We start from the raw sequence: 21,668 nt of genomic DNA on the forward strand, positions 1-21,668 counted from the left end.
ACATTTAGGCTAATAATTATATGTCCCCAATATTTAGCTATTAATTATACTACCTTAACGTCTAAAGCTTGAATAGAACCATGGAATTAAATTGAAATGATTTAATTGTTTAACTGGAAATAAAAATTTTGAGTTCTTATCATTTATTCTCTCTCCTTCATAATAAATTTGTCTCTTTTGAATTTTAAAATTATCTCATTTAAACTGGCATATTAAAAAAGTTAATACTTATTTTTTATTTATCTCAATTTTATATATATATATTAAAATAAATATGTCAAATATATCAATTACTTTTAAGGAATAATATTATCATTTTATATAACTTAATATGTAATCAATTTTATTTCTTAAAATTTATGTTAATCAAAATAGACAAAAATAAAAGGGCAGATGGAGTATTATTTTCCAATTTGTTTCTGGGGCCAGTAAACAAATTAACGAATTAAACTTCATTACTCCATGTTTTGCTCCAAGAAAAAGACAAGTAGTCAATGTGGAAGTGCACTCATTTCTGTAGAAAAGATCGCTGGGAAAAAAAGAGAGAAAAAAAGGGAAAGAAAGAAAGTAGTAAAGTTAAAACTATGTGCCAGAAAATATATATATATAAAATAATAGTATAAATATTAAATATTTTTTTATCATAATCATCTGTATTTAATTTATTATTTTAATAATTTAAATAATAATTTATAGCAATTTATTATAAGAACGATTTTATTAATTTTGTTTTACTTTAATATTATTAAGATTCAAATTTCAACTTTACATAAAAATGACGATTCTTCTTTTAAGATCAACTGGTGATTGATTATAAAATAAATATATTAGAATCTTAAATATGAATACTATAGATTTATTATATATTGTGTTACATTTCTAAAATTTTTATATTTATTATTATATTGTATTTTTACAGTGTAATTACTAAATGCATTTTCTGTTTAGGATTGATTTTAAGGTTTGGCCCAAGAAAAGAATCATTCCTTTTTTTTTGTACAGCATAAAATCAGATTCCAATATCTTAAATTATCATGGTATGTGGATTATGGAATCTGAGACAAAGTTGTGAAATTTATGTAGTTACGTTTACAAAGATTAAAAATAAAATGTTATAAGATTCTTTTACGGGCTTTTGCATCAATAGGGATTGAAGAGACTTTGTCCCTAAAATGCATAAAATAAAATAAAAACACAGCTGCCATTATTGTCCAACACATTTAAAACTGATTTCAGGTTAATGACGAAAAGACATGAAGGATGAAGAGGAAGAATTAGACAAAATCACGTGTTAAGTTGCTCAGATAACGTCCAAAGCCCAAAGCAAAAGATCTAACGTTTAAGCTTTAAGGCAGTAATATTATAGTGAAAAATACTTTGGATTCTCCCTTATGATAAAGAAGGAGACTAAGTGACGGTGTCTTCTGCCTACAATACAATGCATGTTCAATAATTTAGGAAATAAACCACACATCAGAAATTTACCACTCCATCCCCCAATCAAAATAATAATTGCTCTGTACAAATAAATTGCAAATACGATGTAAATATAATATAATTAAAAATTAAAACCTTTGTTACGAACTAGGACGGGACATAAAAATTTGATACAAATAAAACTCAAACACGTAATAATATCAACTTATATAAAAAAATTATAAGAGTTGGATATAATTATATTATGTAATATCTATCAATTTTATATAAAAATATAATTATTAAGTAAATAATTAAAATTATTTTTTTCACATTAGCATTGTTCCTTTTCTTCCTAATTTATACGAAAAATGAATAATTAATTTTTAAATTTATATATATAATGAATGCACGTGATGAGGCACGTCTCTGTCATGACTCATTTCCAGGATTATGTGTATATATATATCGTGAATTTTAAGAGCTTCACTGCTCAGCAGCTTGAGTACAATTATTTAAGATTATTAGTTTGCTGAATTTCTCAAATAATGCAGTTGAAAAAAATTTGTTCGAATAGAGCACTTTCGAAATTATTTTGTGAAATAGAGTGAATGTTACAGTAAATCCGAAGACGCAATGGAGTCCAAGCGACTTACTGGGGGAGACACATGGAGTGCAATGCGTCTCCTATATTTTTTTCACTATATAAATCTACAAAGGGTAAATTACACAATTAATCATTCATATTTTTATATTAGTCGTGTAAATATATATATAAACTTTATATCTACTAAATATTCAATTTAAATTGGTATTACAAATATATTTGACATTAATTTAATTATAAAACTATTTTATTTAAAATACACGAGATATTATCATAATGATACTATTTTGGACAATAATTTCAATTAGAAATTATGTAAGCACGATATTGGTTTCTTTAGTACACAAATTCAATGCTTGGACTCCAAAAAAAATTACTCTTTGTATATTTATGAAAAAGTGAAAAAAAATTACCCTACACAAGTTGAGTGATTAAATTGAAAAAAAATTAAAAGTACAATAAGTGAATTTGAAGAGATAGTAAAGTTGAATGATTAATTATGTAATTTACCCTTTGAAAATATGGGAGACGCATGGAGTGCAATGCATCTCCCATATTTTTTAAGCTAAATTATATAATTAATCATTCAACTTTACTCACTCTCCAAATTCACTCACTATACTTTTAATTTTTTCAATTTAATCACTCAACTTTTGTATTAATCCTATTTTGATCACTCATCGACTATTATTATTCAAGTTGTTATATGGAAGCCAATTTGATCCATCAACTCTAGCATTGAATTTATGTACTAAAAAAACCAACATCGTGCTTACATAATTTCTAATTGAAATTGTTGTCCAAAACAGTGCAGTTGTATTTAATTAATTTGGAGAGAGAATAAAGTTAATGATTAATTGTGTAATTTACCCTTTGTACATTTACATAGGAATGAAATTGGTGAAAAAATATGGGAGACGCATTGCACTCCATGCGTCTCCCTCAAATTTATGTATAAGTCGCTTGAACTCCAATACGTCTTCGGGTTACTGTAGCATTCACTCTATTTCACGAAATAATTTTCAGAGTGCCCTATTCGAACAATTTTTTTTCAACTGCATTATTTGAGAAATTCACCTTATTAGTTTGTGATTTTGTGAAGTTGACATGTTTATAAATCATTAGTTTGTTTTTTTAATTAATTTTAAGATTATTAGTTGCTTAACTATATATTTAAAATTTGTTTACAAATTATACCAATTAATTTGTGCCTGAGTCAATAGGCTTGTTTCCGGTTACATGGTTGAATGTCTCTAAACAGATTTAGCTGAATTTATTATGTTGGATTATCATTTTGTTTTGGGAAAAAATTAAAGTAAATCAAACATTTTATTTATTTTTATATTTAAGATGTAATTTGACATTTACCATTAATTAATGGTCATCTATGGTATGTTTGTCTTGAAATCAAATTTGGCAAGTTGGAAAGTTCATCTTGGTTGGTGGCCAATTTATTGGAAAATTCATCTTGGTTGGTGGGCAACTTATTGGAAAGTTCATCTTTGGCAGGTGGCCAACTTTGCATATGGGAATTTCATCTTCAGTCCCTAAAATATTAGGTTATTTATAAATTTAGTCCTTAAAACTCAACTATAAATAGGCCTAAGTATTTCATTAGAAATCATCCCCACAACAAGTTCTCTCTTCCATTTGTGTTCTTTATTCTCTCACTTTAAGAATTCTAAAGAATTCCATTGTTGTAATATTTGTTGATAGTGAAGTTATCATCTGGTGTGGTGCCCGAGGAGTAGACGATATTCTCGTCGAACCTCGTAAATTTGGTGTGTACTCTTTTTTATTGTTCTTTATTCGATTTTTCCATAGTGTTTCAATATTCAATAGTTTACGGGTTTATCCGCTGTGCAACCTTTGGTGGTTTTGATCTTGATATTTTAGGTTAATTTTGAAACTACGTTCGTGTAGGAAATAACCCGGTTTCCCCAACAATTGATATCTAGAGCTTCGGCTGAGGTTATCCTAGTGCTCCTGTTGCTGAAAAGATACAGTTCATGCTATTAATATTGTTTGTTAGAATTAAAATGCCAAAATACGGACCAGTTGAGACATCAAGCTCTTCATCTAGACCGGTGAAGAGGAGGATGTCAACTGTAAATTTCTCGGTGGAGTTGTTCGATGGATCCGATCATTTTGGCATGTGGCAAGGCAAAGTATTAGACTCTTTATTCCAACAAGGTCTAGACATCGCCATTGAGGAAGAAAAGCCCAAATATATGTAGGAGAAAGAATGGGGAACAATCAATCGTTTGGCATGCAACACGATTCGATCTTGTTTTTTCAGGGAGCAGAAGTATGGCTACAAGAACGAGACTTCTGCAAGTAAGATGTGGAAAGCATTAGAGGAAAAATTCCTAAATAAAAGCTCTTAGAATCGTCTCCACATGAAGAAAAGATTGTTCAGATTTGATTATCAACCAGACACCAATATGAATGAACACATCACTGTGTTCAATAAGCTAGTGGCAGACTTATTGGGCATGGATGAAACCTTCAAAGATGAAGATTTGACTTTGATGTTATTATCATCTCTTCCAGATGAATTTGAGCACCTTGAGACAATGTTACTTTATGGTAAGGATAATGTTACCCTTAAAGATGTAACTGTTACTTTGTATAGTTATGAGCTCAGGAAGAAAACTAAGAAGAAGAGCAAGTACGAAGCAGGGGAGGCCATGGTGGCAAGAGGTCGCTCGAAAAGTTAAAATCCAAAGTAGAGAGGGAGATCAAAGTCGAAGTCCAGACTGGGAAAAGATGAATGTGCCTTTTGTCATGAGAAATGCCATTGGAAGAAAGATTGTCCGAAGCTGAAGAAAAAAGGAAAAGCTGCTCCAGATGCATATGTTGCAGAGCATGTGTTGCAGAGCATGATGCAAATAACTCTGACATATCATTGATTGCTTCATCAACAACATTTCATTCATATGAGCGGATATTAGATTCGGGTTGCACTTATCATATGTCCCCTAATCGGGAGTGGTTCTCCGATTTAGTAGAACTAAATGCAGGAGTTGTTTATATGGGAAATGACAATACCTGTAAAACTATTGGGATAGGTTCAATTCGATTGAAGAACCAAGATGGATCAACTAGAGTTCTGACTGATGTCTGATACGTGCCCAGTTTAAAGAAAAATCTCATCTCGTTGGGAGCCTTGGAATCTAAAGGCTCAGTAGTCACTATGAGAGATGGAGTTTTAAAAGTCACATCTGGCACACTTGTGATGATGAAGGGCATAAAAAATAATAATATGTATTACTATCAAGGTAGTACAATTATTGGAGTAGCTGCAGCAGCTTTCAGATGCGATGATTTGGATACAACCAGTTGTGGCATATGCGGTTGGGACATGCTGGAGAGAAATCCTTGCAAATTCTGGCAAAGAAAGGATTGTTGAAAGGTGCAAAGACTTGCAAATTGAACTTTTACGAGCATTGTGTTATGGGAAAACAGAAGAGAGTGAAGTTTGGCACCACTATACATAATACAAAAGGTATTGTGGATTATATTCACTCAGATATATGAGGATCTTCAAAGACATTGTCTTTGGGAGGAAACCATTATTTTGTAACTTTTGTATATGACTTTTCTAGAAGAGTTTGGGTGTATCTGATGAAATCTAAAGATGAAATGCTTTGAATTTTCCTTAAATGGAAAAATATGATCGAGAACCAGACTGGTAGAAAGATCAAACGTCTTAAGACGAACAATGGAGAGGAATATAAAAGTGACCCATTCTTTAACGTTTGTCATGAGTATGATATTTTTTGACACTTCACTGTTAGAAATATACCACAACAGAATGGGGTGGCATAGCGTATGAATCGAACACTATTGGAGAAAGTTCGATGTATGTTGTTTAATGCTGGGTTAAGTAAGGCATTTTGGGCTAAGGCTGTGACATATATTGGTCATCTCATCAATCGTCTGCCATCATCAATGATAGAAGGAAAATCAACATTGGAGGTATGGTCTGGAAAACCTGCTACTGATTATGATTCCTTACATGTATTTGGATCCACTGCTTATTATCATGTGAAGGAATCTAAGCTTGATCCGAGATCAAAGAAGGCTCTTTTTATGGGAATCACCCATGGAGTGAAGGGATTCTGCCTTTGGTGTTTAGACACCAAGAAGATAATTTGTAGCAGAGATGTTACCTTTGATGAATCTACCCTAGTAAAGAATGTAACAAATGAAGCTGTCCAAACAAGTAGTACTCTACAGCAGGTGGAGCATACTCCAAAACAGGTGGAGTTTCAGCAGACGATGATCCCAGAAGTTGATGCAGCTAATTCTTCAACTCCAATAGAAGAATTAGACGATGAAGAGGTTCAAACCCAATAACCATTGGAGACACCAGAACCACTTGCAGTTATAAGGCCAAGGAGAGAAATTCGTAGACCTACTCGATTTGTTGATATGGTAGCTTATGCTCTTCCCGTTATTGATGATGATATCCCTATCACTTACCAAGAAGCAATACAAAGCTTGGAAAGTGATAAGTGGAAAAGTGCCATGGATGAAGAAATGCAATCTCTCTAAAAAAACAACACTTGGAAACTGGCACAATTACCGAAAGGTAAAAGAGCAATTGGATGCAAGTGGGTATTTGCAAAGAAAGATGGATCTCATAGCAAGAAAGATGTTCACTACAAGGTAAGGTTGGTAGCTAAAGGCTATGCTTAAAAGGAGAGATTCGACTACAACGAAGTATTTTCCCCTATTGTGAAGCATTCCTTCATTAGAATATTGTTGGCCTTGGTAGCACAGTTAAATTTGGAGCTAGCTCAACTTGATGTAAAGGGTGATTTAGAAGATGAGATCTATATGACTCAGCCAGAAGGATACAAAGATGGTGGTTGTGAGAAATAGGTTTGTAAACTGAACAAATTGCTATATGGATTGAAGAAATCTCCGAGGCAGTGGTACAAGCGGTTTGATAGCTTTATGAGGAGGCAAAAGTACACTATAAGCAAATATGATCATTGTGTGTATTTGAAAAAACTCAAAGATGGATCTTTCATTTATATTCTCTTGTACGTTGACGATATGTTGATCGCTTTAAAGAGTCAAAATGAGATAGGCAAATTAAAGGCTCAGTTAAATCATGAGTTTGAGATGAAAGATGTAGGTGAGGCCAAAAAGATTCTTGGTATGGAGATAAGCAGAGATAGATAGAGAAGGAAACTTAGTTTAACTTAGAAGCAATATCTGAGAAAGGTATTACAATGTTTTGGCATGAATGAAAATATCAAACATGTAAGTATCCCATTAGCTTCTCATTTGAAACTTAGTTCTCAGTTATATCCTAAAACTAATGAAGAACGAGAATATATGGCAAAAGTTCCATATGCTAATGCAGTTGGGAGCTTGATGTATGCAATGGTGTATACGCATCCTGACATTTCACAAGCAGTTGGAGTTGTGAGCAGGTACATGCATGATCCTGGAAAAGGATATTGGCAAGTTGTGAAATGGATTATACAGTATCTCCAACAAACCATGGATGTTGGTTTAGTGTTTGAACAGGATGAAACACTTGGTCAGTGTGCGGTTGGATATGTTGATTCCGACTATGCTGGTGATTTGGATAAGCGTCAATCAACTACTGGCTATTTGTTTACTCTTGCTAAAGCCCCAGTAAGTTGGAAGTCTACTTTGCAATCTTCGGTGGCTTTGTCTACTACAGAGGCAGAATACATGGCAGTTTTAGAGGCTGTGAAGGAAGCAATTTGGCTTAAGAGGTTGATGGAAGACTTGGGAGTTGTTCAAAGTCACATTAGTCTCTATTGTGACAGTCAAAGCGCTATTCACTTAGCGAAAAATCAAGTCTACCATTCAAGGATTAAGCATATCGACGTGAGGTATCACTTTGTGCGGGAGATCTTTGAAGAATGAATGATTCTACTTCAGAACATTGCGACAGCAGAAAATCCTGCAGATATGATGACCAAGGTAGTAACTGTAATCAAATTCAATCATTGTTTGAACTTGATTAATATCCTGAAAGTATGAACACCTTCGGGTGTGTGGCACTTGTGAGCGTAATTAGAGGCACAACATCAAATTTGGGGAGTTGAAGAAGTTGAGTAGGCTTGGTAATTTCAAGCCAATGTGGAGATTTGTTATGTTTGGCTTGAAATCAAATTTGGCAAGTTGGAAAATTCATCTTGCTTGGTGACCAACTTATTGGAAAATTCATCTTTGGTAGGTGGCCAACTTTGCATATGGGAATTTCATTTTTGGTTCCTAAAATATTAGGTTATTTATAAGTTTAGTCCTTAAAACTCAACTATAAATAGGCGTAAGTATTTCATTAGAAATCATCCCAACAACAAGTTCTCTCTTTCATTTGTTTTCTTCATTCTCTCACTTTGGGAATTCTAAAGAATTTCATTTGTTGTAAAATTTGTTGATAGTGAAGTTATCATCCGGTGTGGTGCCCGAGGAGTAGACGATATTCTCGTCGAACCTCGTAAAATTGGTGTGTTCTCTCCTTTATTGTTCTTTATTCGGTTTTTCCATTGTGTTTCAATATTCAATAGTTTGACGGGTTTATCCACTGCGCAATCTTTGGTGGTTTTGATCTTGACAGTTTAGGTCAATTTTGAAACTACGTTCTTGAGGGAAATAACCCGGTTTCGCCAACAATATTATATAATTCATTAGTTATATCTTAGATAAGGTATATACTATTCATCGATCTCATTAGATTCATGAAGTTTAGAGTATCTCCTATTAAACGAATATTAAATCTATATTTAAAGTACAAAATGATTTTGGTAGTGAAATTTTAAAATGTATTGATTGTATTGATAATAATCATTGATGAGTAAAATTTATGTAGATGAAAAGAGAGGACGATGAAAATGAACGAAGAATAAAAAAATTACTATAAGAAAAAAAGAATTGACAAATTAGATATTAATATAGATCAAACTGATATTATTTGTGTAAATTTAATTTTTTTTAAAATATTTTTATATTATCTGTTATATTATAATATTATTAATTATTTAATAATAAAGTAATCAAAACATGAATAGTTTAAAATTTTAATATTAAAATTTACATTTGATTAAAAAGTTATTTAAATAACAAACATAACTTAGTCTAATGGGATAATGTATTAGATCTTTTAAACAAAGTCAATGGTCTGAATCTCGGTCTTTATGAATGGAGTAAATTGGATTGGGGAGTCACCCCTACCTCTATAATATTTAATTCAAATTAATCGATTAATAGATCGAAAATGATTAAGAGTATATTAATATCTCATAAGAAATATCGACTCCTTTCGAGTCAAGAAAGAATTCGATCCTTTACATTATAGTTTACATGATTATTTAAATGATAAAAGTTTAATAAGAAAAAAATTCTATGAAAGCAGAGTTTCTTGCACAATGTCGGTTAATGGCCCATGTCCTAATTATTCTGATGGGAAAATTCTTGAACAAGGATTGTTTTTCTTGAAAACACAAATGCCGAGAATTCTGGCATAAACTTCTTTAACGAGTTTCCTACGAGTTCCGACTTGAAATTCTTTACGAAGTTAAAAGGATTTTCGTATTCGAATTTATAGTGAGATAAAATTAATTTTTATAAGGTAAAATTATATATATATTTTAATTTTTTTTACAAAATTTCCTACAATGTTTCGAGGAATTTTGTAGTTCTTGAAAGTTTTTAAATACGATTTTATCTAAAACCATACAAGTTCCTACAGCTGATCAATTATGCTTATAAATCTACGAAATATCATATTAAATAGAGTAATTTATTATCTATCAAATTAGGAAATGTAACTATTATATTCGAATCCTAAACAAATAACTGTTTATAAGAATATTATCTTATAAAGAAATTGAAAGTGGGAGGAAGAGGGATCATACTACATGCTAATGTTCGAACCAAAAAATGTATGGCAATGTGGCAAGAAGTTGCGTTTCACCTACTTCTACATATCTTTATTCTTCCATGCCCCCACCCTTACAAATTCATCTTCCTTTCCTTTCCCCTTTCATCATTCTCTCTCTTTGGCTCAGCAACGCGATTGACCGCTTGCTTGATGGCCTGAAACCTGCATCCCCACCCTGCTTGAAATTTGCTATCAAACTTCTCTTTAATTTTCTGTTTGTGTCTATCAATGGCGAAAACCAATATTGGGTCATTCTTCAATAAATTCCTCTCTCTCTCTATCCTTCTTCTCCACCTCGGCTGCTTCGTTTTCACCGCCGCTAAAGACCACCAAAAGCCAACCAAGAAACGCAAATCCTCACCTCTTTCTCCTAATTCTCACAAGCACCGGAAAGCTCTTTCCTCCACCTGGACTTTTATCAAACGCATTTTTTCTTCTACTTCCAAAGCCAACGGCAAAAACAACGTCCAAGCACACCCTCCGACATCAGAAACCACACCGGCGTTAACCTCTGCAAGAAACTCCCAACAATCCCTTGTCTCCATGGTTATCCCACCTGAAACTCATTTATCAGATTCAGATAACGTTCATCCGCGCCATCAAATACAATCTGGGTCTTGTCCAGAATCCGACATCTCGTCGGACTGCCCGTTTTTCCCTCTACGTAATGATATCTTCCCATGCACAGCTTGCGGGGAGATTTTCCAGAAACCCCATTTTCTCGAACAACATCAAGCGACCGAGCACGCCGTATGCGAACTCACTGATGGGGATTCAGGCAACAACATAGTCCGGATCATATTCAAAACCGGTTGGACCGACAAAGTTAAGAACCCTGAAATCCACCGTATTTTGAAGATCCATAACAGCCCAAAGATCCTAACGAGGTTCGAAGAGTACAGAGAGCTTGTCAAAGCGAAAGCCGCGAGAAACGGTGCGATGGGGAGAAGAGATGAGAGGTGCATAGCTGATGGGAACGAACTGTTGAGATTTAACTGCTCGACTTTCACGTGTGATTTGGGACTTAACGGGAGCTCAAGCATTTGTAATCAACAATACTGTAGCGTTTGTGGGATAATTAAGTCTGGGTTTTCGCCCAAAATGGATGGAATCTCCACGCTATCCACGAGCTGGAGAGCGCACATGGCAATCCCCGAGGATGTCGAGGAAGACTTCAAGTTCATGAACGTTAAACGAGCCATGCTTGTCTGTCGGGTCGTGGCGGGTCGGGTTGGATCAGAAGGTGAAGAAATAAACAAGGAAGATGGTGGGTTTGATTCGGTGATCGGAAGGGGAGGAGGGTCAGGGAGTGGCGCATATACCAAGCTTGATGAGGAAGAGCTGTTGGTGTTCAATCCAAGGGCGGTGCTGCCTTGCTTTATCATTGTGTACACCGTTTAAGTGTGAGATCGTGTGTATGTGATCTCTTTCTGCAGCTTATTTATTTATTTACTCAACCTTGATTTCCATTTCTTAATATAGTTTTTAAATCACTTGGGGACAGGGATAGTGAAAGTTTTGTGAGATATGGCGATGTCTATTGGTGATGATGATGGTTAATTTATGGTTGTGTTTTTTTTTTTCTTTTACAGGTTTTTGTACCCTTGTGTCTGTGAGGCTGTGACCCAAAAATAAAAAGGGGTTTACAGCTAAAATTAACCATATGATCATGGAGATTGCTGTTATGCGTTGATAGATTATTATGTATGCTGGGTTAAACCAGGATTTAACTCGTGTATCTTAGACTGTGATGTAAATCTTGTGTTTGAATAATAGATTAGTACCTTTTTCTTTTTATTTACGATTTAAGAAATTCGCAGAGTAAGTAAAAGTGTGATGTTCCATTTCTTTTCTTGATCTATGAAATAAAACAATAATCATTTTAATTAATTAAACAAAATCTTAAATCCAAATTTTGTTATCAGCACACTTTGGGTTAAATATTTTAGGAGTTCTTGTATTATATCTAAAAAGTTCATTTTAATCCCTCTACTATAAAAAGAAGCAGTTTAGTCCCTATGATATACTTAAAAGTTCCCCCTACTATATAAAATGACATTTTAGTCCCTGTACAATGTACATTTGAGAAGTGATTATCTAAAAAATTTAAAATTATGGATTAAAATGAACTTTTAACTATATTAAAAAAATTAATACTTATTTTTATAATAAAATAACTAAAATAAACTTTTAGATATAATATATGGAATTTAAGCACCCATTTTACTTTTTTGATATAATTTAAAAGAGTGGATTAATACCCAAAACAAATTGTAGATGATAATAATGATATGAATTATCATCTATTTTTTCAATTGTCAGGTAAAATTTATTTGGTTTATGTAATCAATATCCAAATCTTCGATATTAGCAAATGGAACGCATAGAAATTTCACATTCTCAAAACTACATAACAAATAGAGAAGGTAAAGTGCTTCAATCATTCAAGTTGAAGACAAAACAATATCTTGGCAGAGATAACTGGGGTCGCGCTATACAATATATTTATTCCATATTTCTAGCAAAAGTTGAGCATTCGGAAACATTAATCAGTTCATTTGGACCCATCAAAAGTTTTCTAGACAGTATTGGTCACGATGATGGACCGCCATAGTTTTAACAAAAGCTACAATTTAGTAAAAGGGTTTTTCTTTTTCTTTGGACCCATCTTAGCTCAATGTTACCACAAGTACACTGAGGTTTGGGCCTTTCAAGCACCATCAAGCAAATAAGCTAACTAACTATTGGACTTGGAATGGAGATTCCGGGAACCCGACCCACCTAATACTTATTTAGGTTCACATCACATGCATTGAAATTGAGGAGTACGTTTTGATCTTGAAATTCATACGTAACGATTATTAAAGCATAGCACAAACAGAATTTTTATAGTCTAAACCAAGTTTTTCAAACATAGGCAAGGGATGTCAGAAATCCAGATTTCCAGATAAAATAGAGCCTTCGAGAACGGAAATTGTTATTAAAGTAACCAAACAGCATAACATGTTGCTACCACCAGAATTGAGAAGAAACCATCTCAATCAAGTCCATATCTCTCCTTTCGACTGAAGAAGATTGGTCAGACAATGACGGGTCCACTGTCACGCTGGTGTCGCGGTAACCACTAGGAATTGACGCAGTGGGTGCTCCATTCAACAGGCGAGACAAATAGAGGTCCGAACACAGATGGGTGGATCGAGGCTTTTTTTTCTTCAAGGCTAGCTGAGAACAAGTTCGGGTCAATAATGGAAGCTGCGAAGCTACCATCATCAGCTGGATTAGACCACTGCTGATGAACACCAGTTAGGCAGTCAATGGTTGAAGAGCCTTTGCTGGGGTTCTCAACAATGATTGGTTTATCATCGACGGATGGTTGAATATTTACGTTATAATCATTTGAAAAGAAGTCTTGCATGAACTGGAATTCTTCATCATGTGTTTGAGCCATAAAAGGCTGAGAATCATCGGATTCGATTGTTTCTTCAGGGAGAAAATATCTAAACCCGCTGGACAAGTCTTCAGAGAATGTGATGATTTGAAGAATTGATGATTGAGGTTTGCTATTTTGATTACTATTTTGTTTGATCTTCTTCCTTGAGTTTTGCCTTCTTTTTGTAGCGTTCCAGTGATCTGTTTTCCGGCTCTACCGACCAAACCCTCAGCTATCTGTGCCCATTTCCTCACTCCATATTGCTTCACCAATTTTATCAGTTTCCTATAAATTAATATATCAACCAAAAATAAAAACCTGGAATATTTTTTCTATCATAAATTTGTATCGAGTAAAGAAGAAAACAAAACAAAACACAAATCTGTCAAGGAAATTGAAAGTTGGGAAAAGAATGAATAACTGTTCTATATATCACCTGTCCTCCTCATCTGTCCACTGACCCTTAATCAAAGCTGAGGAGGCAATTTTCTTGTTTTTTTTCTCCCTACACTTTTAGGGAAACTCTTCATTGAAATTTTCGCTGCTTCATTCATTTCCATGTTAGGGTTTTTATCTTCTGCCGAAGCATGGTTGTCCCCATCTACAAGAAGCCGATCAATGAAGCTTTCTTCCAAGTTACGTTCCAATGAAGCCCCGGAAAGATAACCGCCGTTTGCATCATTAGAGAAGGAGAAACCACGAAGCAATCCATTTGTAGTAGAACCGAGTCCGAGTGGTGTTCCTTTGCTGATGTTAACGTTGTTTTGCGTTGAATAGAGCTTACGATGGGAAGTGTGGTTTTGACCCCATAAAAACCTTTCTATAGCCGATAATGGAGGACTAGGTTTATATAAAGATGACTTACAATTTGGCGCTGAATTACTACATCCATAATCTCCTCCTTTACCTGGTCCTCCTTCCATGAAAGAGACCTAAACAAGTTTTAAAAAAGGAAAGATAATGTTTTTTTTTTGCTTTGTTTCTAATGTATATTTGTAAGAAAACCCCATAACAGAAGCTTGAGACAGTAGAGAATTGAGCTTATTTAGCTTGTAGCAAGGCTTGGAAAAAGGCACATTTTGATGAGCTGGTGATCTATAATCCAACGACTGAGAATTGTTGCTGGGTGTAACTCCTGAGCTTCCCCTCTTGGACAAAATTATTAAGTAGAGATGGAGAGATTAGTGGGTTCGTTAATAAACCGACAATTAATTATGTAGTAATTACTTAATTAATCATTTTTCTTGAAAATTTGAAAAATATATACTATATGTTGAGTGAAAAACTAGATGGTAAAGCATGGGGGTAATCCCTAGTATGGATAAGAACGATGTCATGACAAAAATGGCCTGCGCAAACGAATGGTGATTCTGGGTTAACAAACTAATGATTAATGGATGATATAATTTGTATGTGTGTTTCTAGATTTGAATGAAAATTAAATTAAACGTTCAACAATGCATAGAAATGAGATTTGGGTTATTTGGATTAGATTTAATTGAGTTTGGACTACATTTGATTTAGGCGTAATATAGATCATATCAGGTTTAGTTTAAATCTACAATAAATTATATTGAGTTAGATACCAAATTAAATAGTTATCAATTCAGACTAATATCAAATTGAATCAATCCATTTTCAAATTATGTATCAGATTAGATCATTATGGATTCGGGCCACTTCAATAACCGCTATTATGGGTCAGTTTCGTATCAACGATATTCGCATTCAACTTTTGTAACCAATCATGGAGTAATATATTTGGTTCGAAAAGTAAAGTCGCAGAAACATCTCAACCACCTTTGGCCCATAGTCTTGCAGCCTCCTTCCTTGGCCCTTTAAAACAAACAGGCCTTTAAGTAGATAAGCCTATTAAATGAAAATCTGTCCCAACCAAAGAAGAAAAAAACATGGAAACTCTAAGCACCCCTCTCCCGTCTCTTCCACGTTACTCAACTTCCCTAACTGTCAATAACGACCACGACCGCCCTGTGTTTCTACATCTCAAGCGTTGCACCAATTCAAGCCAGCTTAAGCAAATTCATGCCCAAATGCTCCGCACTGGACTTCTCTTTGACCCATACTCCGCTAGCAACCTCTTTGCGGTCTCCGCTTTGTCGCCTTTTTCGAGCTTGAATTATGCTCGTAAAGTGTTCGATCAAATTCCCAAACCGAATCTTTACACATGGAATACCCTCATTCGGATTTATGCTTCCAGCCCTGAACCTCTCAAAGGAATTTTGATCTTTCTAAGGATGGTTCATGAGAGTCCTTATTACCCCAATAAATTCACTTTTCCCTTTGTGATCAAGGCTGCTGCTGAGATTTTTAGTTTATGTGTTGGGCGGGAACTTCATGGGATGGTGATTAAGGCTTCTCTAGGAGCGGATGTTTATGTTTCCAATTCGTTGATACATTTGTATATGTCGTGTGGAGATTTGGATTCAGCTTATAGGGTGTTTATGATGGTTGGTGAAAAAGAAGTTGTGTCTTGGAATTCGATGATCACTGGTTTGGCACAGAGGGGTTGTGCTGAAAAGGCGTTGCAGATGTTCCAGAAAATGGAAGAACAAAATGTGAAGCCAAATGATGTGACAATGGTGGGCGTTTTGTCAGCCTGCACAAAGAAACTGGACTTGGAGTTTGGGAGATGGGTGCATTCATATATTCAAAGGAACGGGATAAGTGTGAAGTTGACTTTGAATAATGCAATCCTAGATATGTACACCAAATGCGGAAATCTTGAAGATGCAAAAACATTGTTTGATATGATGAAAGATAAGGATATTGTCACGTGGACTACTGTGCTTGCTGGTTATGCTAAATTGGGAGCATATGAGGAAGCAAGACAGATCCTTGATACTATGCCTAGGCAAGATATTGCTGCATGGAATGCCCTTATATCTGGTTATGAACAGAATGGAAAGTCAAAGGAGGCTTTGTCCATATATCATGAATTGCAACAGAGCAAAATTGCTAAACCTGATGAGATTACTCTTGTTAGCACTCTATCAGCTTGTGCTCAATTAGGAGCTTTGGAAGTAGGTGATTGCATCTACGTATATATTAAAGAGCTCGGAATTAAGCTAAATTGTCATCTTACAACCTCGCTAATTGATATGTATTCCAAATGCGGAGATATAAAGAAGGCCCTTGAGATATTTTATTCTGCAGAGACGAGGGATGTATTTGTTTGGAGTGCCATGATTGCAGGTTTGGCGATGCATGGACAAGGGAAAGCTGCAATAGATTTGTTCTCTAGTATGCAAGAAACTATGATCAGGCCAAATTCTGTGACCTTTACTAACGTATTATGTGCTTGTAGCCATGCAGGGTTGGTAAAGGAGGGCAAAACCATTTTTGATATGATGGAACCAGTTTATGGAATTGCACCTGAGCTCCAGCACTATTCTTGCATGGTTGATATACTTGGTCGTGCAGGTCTTTTGGAAGAAGCTGTTGAATTCATTGAGAAAATGCCAAAACCTCCTAGTGAATCTGTATGGGGAGCTCTGCTTGGGGCTAGTCAAATTCATGGAAATGTTGAGCTTGCTGAATGGGCTTGTAGCCGTTTGCTTGAGTTGGATCCTCAAAATAATGGAGCATATGTTCTTTTATCTAATGTATATGCCAAAAATGGGAAATGGGATGGTGTTTCTAGATTAAGGAAGCACATGAGAGTGACTGGACTAAAGAAAGAACAAGGTTGTAGCAGAATTGAGGTCAATGGAGTCATTCATGAATTTCTGGCAGGAGATAACTGTCATCCTCTTTCCAATGAGATATACTCGAAACTGGATGAGATTGTGGTGAGATTAAAATCAGCTGGCTATGTACCCAACAAGTCCCACCAGCGGCAACTTATTGAAGAGGATGACATGCAAGAGCATGCTCTTAATCTTCACAGTGAGAAGTTAGCAATTGCCTTTGGATTACTTTATGTGGAAGCATCTCAGCCTATCCGGATTATAAAAAATCTTCGTGTTTGTGGGGACTGCCACTCAGTCGCTAAGCATATATCAAGAATTTATAATAGAGAGATAATACTAAGAGATCGGTATCGATTCCATCATTTTAGCGGGGGGCATTGTTCATGCAAGGATTATTGGTGACTGTTATATACATCCAAGAGAGATTACTCAAAATATGTAACTCATGAAACTCTAGTAAGTGCAGTAATGGCTTCCATAGATCCCCAAGAATTTCAACCTTAGAATTCACGTGCTGGCAATGTATTTACTACTTAGTGGACATATTTTGTACTAAGACTTGATCATCCATCCGTTCTGTTCATCTTGAAACGGTAACTATTTTTGTGTCAACCGTTTTATCTTTTGCTTTTGCTTTACTCTCTACGAGGAAGTTCTACTATTCCTATGATCCATAACCTGCCTTACTCTCTGAGGGGGATACCAAACCATTGAATTAACTAACTCCTCCGCTGAGGTCTTTTCAGAGGACCAACGCAACGCCACTTTGATATACTCAATAACCGCTATTCTGGGTCAATTTCGTATCAACGATATTCACATTCCACTGTTGGACGTCTTGGAGATGCAAATCAGTCAGGCTGGTTGCTACACCTCATTTTTTTTCCAAAGTAGATTTTCTTTTCAATATTTCGTTGCTTGTGTTAGTTTAATTATCTAACTGGGAATGTACATAGATTGCATAATACGTTTACTTCTGCCTATAAAGGACAAGCTTCCTTGTTTCTTATAATTGAAAGCAAACAATGTTTGATTCAGTCTTATCACTTGCTTTTCGCTTAGGCAAGTTCTCATTTAAAACTAAGAATTTGCCTTTTTAATTATGTTTACACCACTGGTTAGCTAGTATTGATTCTTGATTTCTCTGCAACTTAAAGCCTTAAAAAGCTGTTCATGTGATAGTTTAGTCGCAAAAAGATAATCTTGGTGAGAAATGATCCATACCGGTAAGCATCCACAAGGCCACAAACCATGTTGCACAAGTATGTAGGGTAAAAACATGAACAAGCAGCTATGAACAATATAAAAACAGCTCTTGAACACCATCAAACTGAATCATCAATTAAACAAGAACTCATGTCAAAATAACAACTGTGTATCGGCCATGAAACATTTATGTTGAAAATAGACATTCGAACCAAAGCTTAGGATAAATCCAGGCAAAAAAAATGACCACGACTCTCTAAAATGAGTTGCACCGGACAGGTAATGGTTAAAGACATCTTTGCATATAATTTTTTGTCTATCTGGCATGATCATCATGATAAAATCTCTGTGTCGATGGGAGGATGAATTCCTGTTATATCCCGACCGTTTCTCATCATCTCTCTTATCATGATCTTCTCTTATATAAGATTCTGATTCATTACTTGAGAATCTTTTTTCTCCTCTCCTGTCACGATCTCCATTAGGTCGTTGCTCAAACTCATCATCACCATGCCTTTTTGATCTACTTTCATCCCTCCTATCATCTTTTACCCTAGCCTCGTATTCACCTTCATCACCATGCCTTCTTAATCTCTTTTCATCCTTCCTATGATGATCTTCTACAGACCTTGGCTCATGGTCGCCATCATTGTGCCTTCTAGATCTTTTATCTTCCCTTTTGTACTGATCATCATCATTATGCCACCTTGATCTCCTATCTTCACTACCGTTATAATCTTCTCTTGACATTGGTCCAACATCTTTACCATCATAACTTCTGGATCTCTTTCCTTCTCTCCCATCACTTTTCTCTGAGGCCTTCTCATCGCCCCTAGCTAACCGAAAACCTTCTTGAACTACACGCTCTTGCATGCTAAAACTTTTTTCGCTCTTTTTGAACCCTCAAATTTGTCATTTCCCCATCTCGAACTTTTATCCTGATGACCCCAACCAGTGTTTGCAGCTCTCTGGGCACAAAACAGAAAAATATATAAATAGCAGAAACATAAAAGACTGATCGTAGGCACATGATATATCAACTACATTCGATACATGATATGTATAAAACACCAGCCCTTGCAAGATGGAGAAAGGAAGAGAAAAATGAAGAATAAGAGAGGCTAAACATTTTCTATTTTTTAAAAATTTAACAACAAAATTAACAGAGCATTGCACAATTAATTTATGTTGCTAGGACTCTTCATTGTTCTTGGAGTATCTCTGTACAGCACATGGATATGGGGACGTGACCTTCAAGGGTTCTCCAAACACAGGAGGAAACTTTGAAAATTATGATCATACCCATATTGGATACATACATAATATTTGGTACTCACACCCGAGCGCAAGTATCATAGCAATTAATAGTACAACCGCATTATTGCGCTTGGACATATGGTAGTTTAGTAGCATATCACCATGCAAATTTTATGATTTATGATCCATATGTTGAGATCAATAGATAAAAAGAATAAAACTGTTACTTCCTTCAACTCAAATTAAAAATAACAAATAGTTCATACGTTGAAACTATGGCATAGCTTGGCCATTCCATTTATTATAACATTTATAGATTATTGACTAAGCAAATCAAGGTAAAAAGTAAGTAGAATTTACTAACATAAGCCACGCAAGCTATAAATTCATCCGGTCCTTGAACAGTAACTTAAAAATGCATGTTCATGATTATTGTGATATAATCATCCAAATTAGTTATATGTATCAAAAAGCAATGCTAAGTGGAAATGAATCTTACTTGCTCGTCATGGGAAAATTTACATCCTGCACCGCGGGTACATTCTCCTCTCTGGAATGCCTAACAAACCCCTCGGGCTTCCCTCTTCTTTTGTTCTTCCTCTTCTTCCTCTTTCTTCTTATACTTTTCGGCATGATCAACCCTTATAATTCGACCCAAAATCTGTGCCCCATTAAGGTTATCTTCAATGCCAAAAAAAACCCCTTAATTACATCATTTTCCTCATTATTTATAATACACATCGGATTCGAACAGTTAAAAGAGAGATAAATCCTAACCTGCAGCAAGAATTGTACTTCTCTGATCCTCATAAGCAAGAAACGCAAAACCTTTCGATTTCCCAGTACCCTTATCTCTAACAAGATTGACGTCTACAACTTCTCCATAGCTGAGAAAAATAAATATATATTCAAGTCAAAGATGTAAAGAATTACAAAGTGGGATAAACAAAAGGAAACATGAGAAGGAAAACATACTGGGAAAAAACAGCGAGGAGGTCACCTTCGGTGAGGTCATGCGGAAGACCACCGACAAAGACGTATGCGGAATCTTTGTACTTGGCGTGCCATGATGCTTCCTCTGATATTCCTAAATCTGCTTCTCTCGCGGTAATGTTCTGTAATCGCTTCACTAGCGTCAACGGATTCACGGTTTCCCTTTTTCAACCAAAAACCCTAATCTCGAATCCAAAATTTTAGCCCAAAAATCGGGGTTTTTGCTGTCAGCTCGTTTTCTAAATGGATTTAATTCCGACAGTGGAGAAAGACGAGACGATGAAAAAGAGTATTATGCTTAATAAATCATTTTGAGTCTGAGCGGTCCAACGTCTTAGCCCATTTGCTTTAATAATTTATTAGATTATTTATTAAAAAAAATTAGTAGAGATAAGATCCAAAATTAAATAATAAGCAGCAACATTGATGCAATGAAAATCTTTCATCTAGCTCTCAAACAAACATTAATTAAACATTGAATATCTAAACAGCCCTTTGTACCTGTTTCAACCAAAATATCAGAATAAAATGGTAATCTTATATTTAAATTTGTAATCTAATTTTGATTTTTGGTATATTTCAAATGGTTGAATTGTCAATATCTTATTCATAGTTTTAATTTAACAAGTCTTCCATGAAAACATTATTCATCTTTTTGAGCCATTCTAAACCCAATCATTTCCTCTCTTTTTCTTTTGCTTTCTATCACATCATATCCTAGTTTCTGTCTGGTAACTTAATGTTCAATTGGAACCCTCATAATTCAGTTATGGAAATTGGCTGCAGGAACATGTTCATTTTAAAGCTTTAATTTACTGCCTTCAGATGCATGGCAATTCATTTGAAAGGAATCTTGCTACCTTAAAGGGGAAAACATCAAGTGGATTTGTAAGTGCCTGTTACTGAGCTCTAATTAGATGTATTTGTTTGAGAACTTACGTATTAGGTTCATTGTGTTGGTGTTCTTTTTGACTTGGTGTAGTTTCTCCCAATTGTCTTTCTCTGAGTTTCTGTTGGTTTTGGTCACACCAATAAGCCATCAAGGTTTCCGAGTCTTTTCCCTTATGCTGTATGAAGTAGACGACACCGTCCAGTTTTTGTTAGACTAGAAAG

General features: G+C 35.0%; 2 protein-coding genes and 1 pseudogene across 4 annotated transcripts; 2 read left to right on the forward strand and 1 right to left on the reverse strand.

The window, feature by feature from the left end:
* The first annotated feature begins 10,032 nt into the window (after positions 1 to 10,032).
* LOC120118632 lies at positions 10,033 to 11,728 on the forward strand. 3 transcript variants are annotated; one of them, XM_039138664.1, is made up of 2 exons: positions 10,033 to 10,314; positions 10,354 to 11,525. In XM_039138664.1, the coding sequence occupies exons 1-2, from the start codon at positions 10,188 to 10,190 to the stop codon at positions 11,358 to 11,360; spliced, it is 1,134 nt and encodes a 377-aa protein (XP_038994595.1). In that variant the 5' UTR covers positions 10,033 to 10,187; the 3' UTR covers positions 11,361 to 11,525. The 3 variants fall into 3 exon arrangements, with proteins under 3 accessions (XP_038994595.1, XP_038994587.1, XP_038994583.1); XM_039138656.1 differs by adding an exon at positions 11,552 to 11,728 and having other exon boundaries at positions 10,035 to 11,374; XM_039138652.1 differs by having other exon boundaries at positions 10,036 to 11,374; positions 11,464 to 11,528.
* A 3,531-nt stretch (positions 11,729 to 15,259) lies between these two features.
* Positions 15,260 to 17,711, forward strand: LOC120118655 (pentatricopeptide repeat-containing protein At2g29760, chloroplastic-like). Its single transcript, XM_039138672.1, has one exon. It carries the CDS (start codon positions 15,300 to 15,302, stop codon positions 17,499 to 17,501), a length of 2,202 nt encoding a protein of 733 aa, XP_038994603.1. The 5' UTR covers positions 15,260 to 15,299; the 3' UTR covers positions 17,502 to 17,711.
* A 732-nt stretch (positions 17,712 to 18,443) lies between these two features.
* LOC120118553 lies at positions 18,444 to 21,206 on the reverse strand (annotated as a pseudogene).
* Between the last annotated feature and the right edge of the window lie 462 nt (positions 21,207 to 21,668).

Source organism: Hibiscus syriacus, unplaced genomic scaffold, assembly GCF_006381635.1.
Source record: "Hibiscus syriacus cultivar Baekdansim isolate YM2019G1 unplaced genomic scaffold, ASM638163v2 tig00000973_pilon, whole genome shotgun sequence".
NCBI lineage: Eukaryota > Viridiplantae > Streptophyta > Magnoliopsida > Malvales > Malvaceae > Hibiscus > Hibiscus syriacus.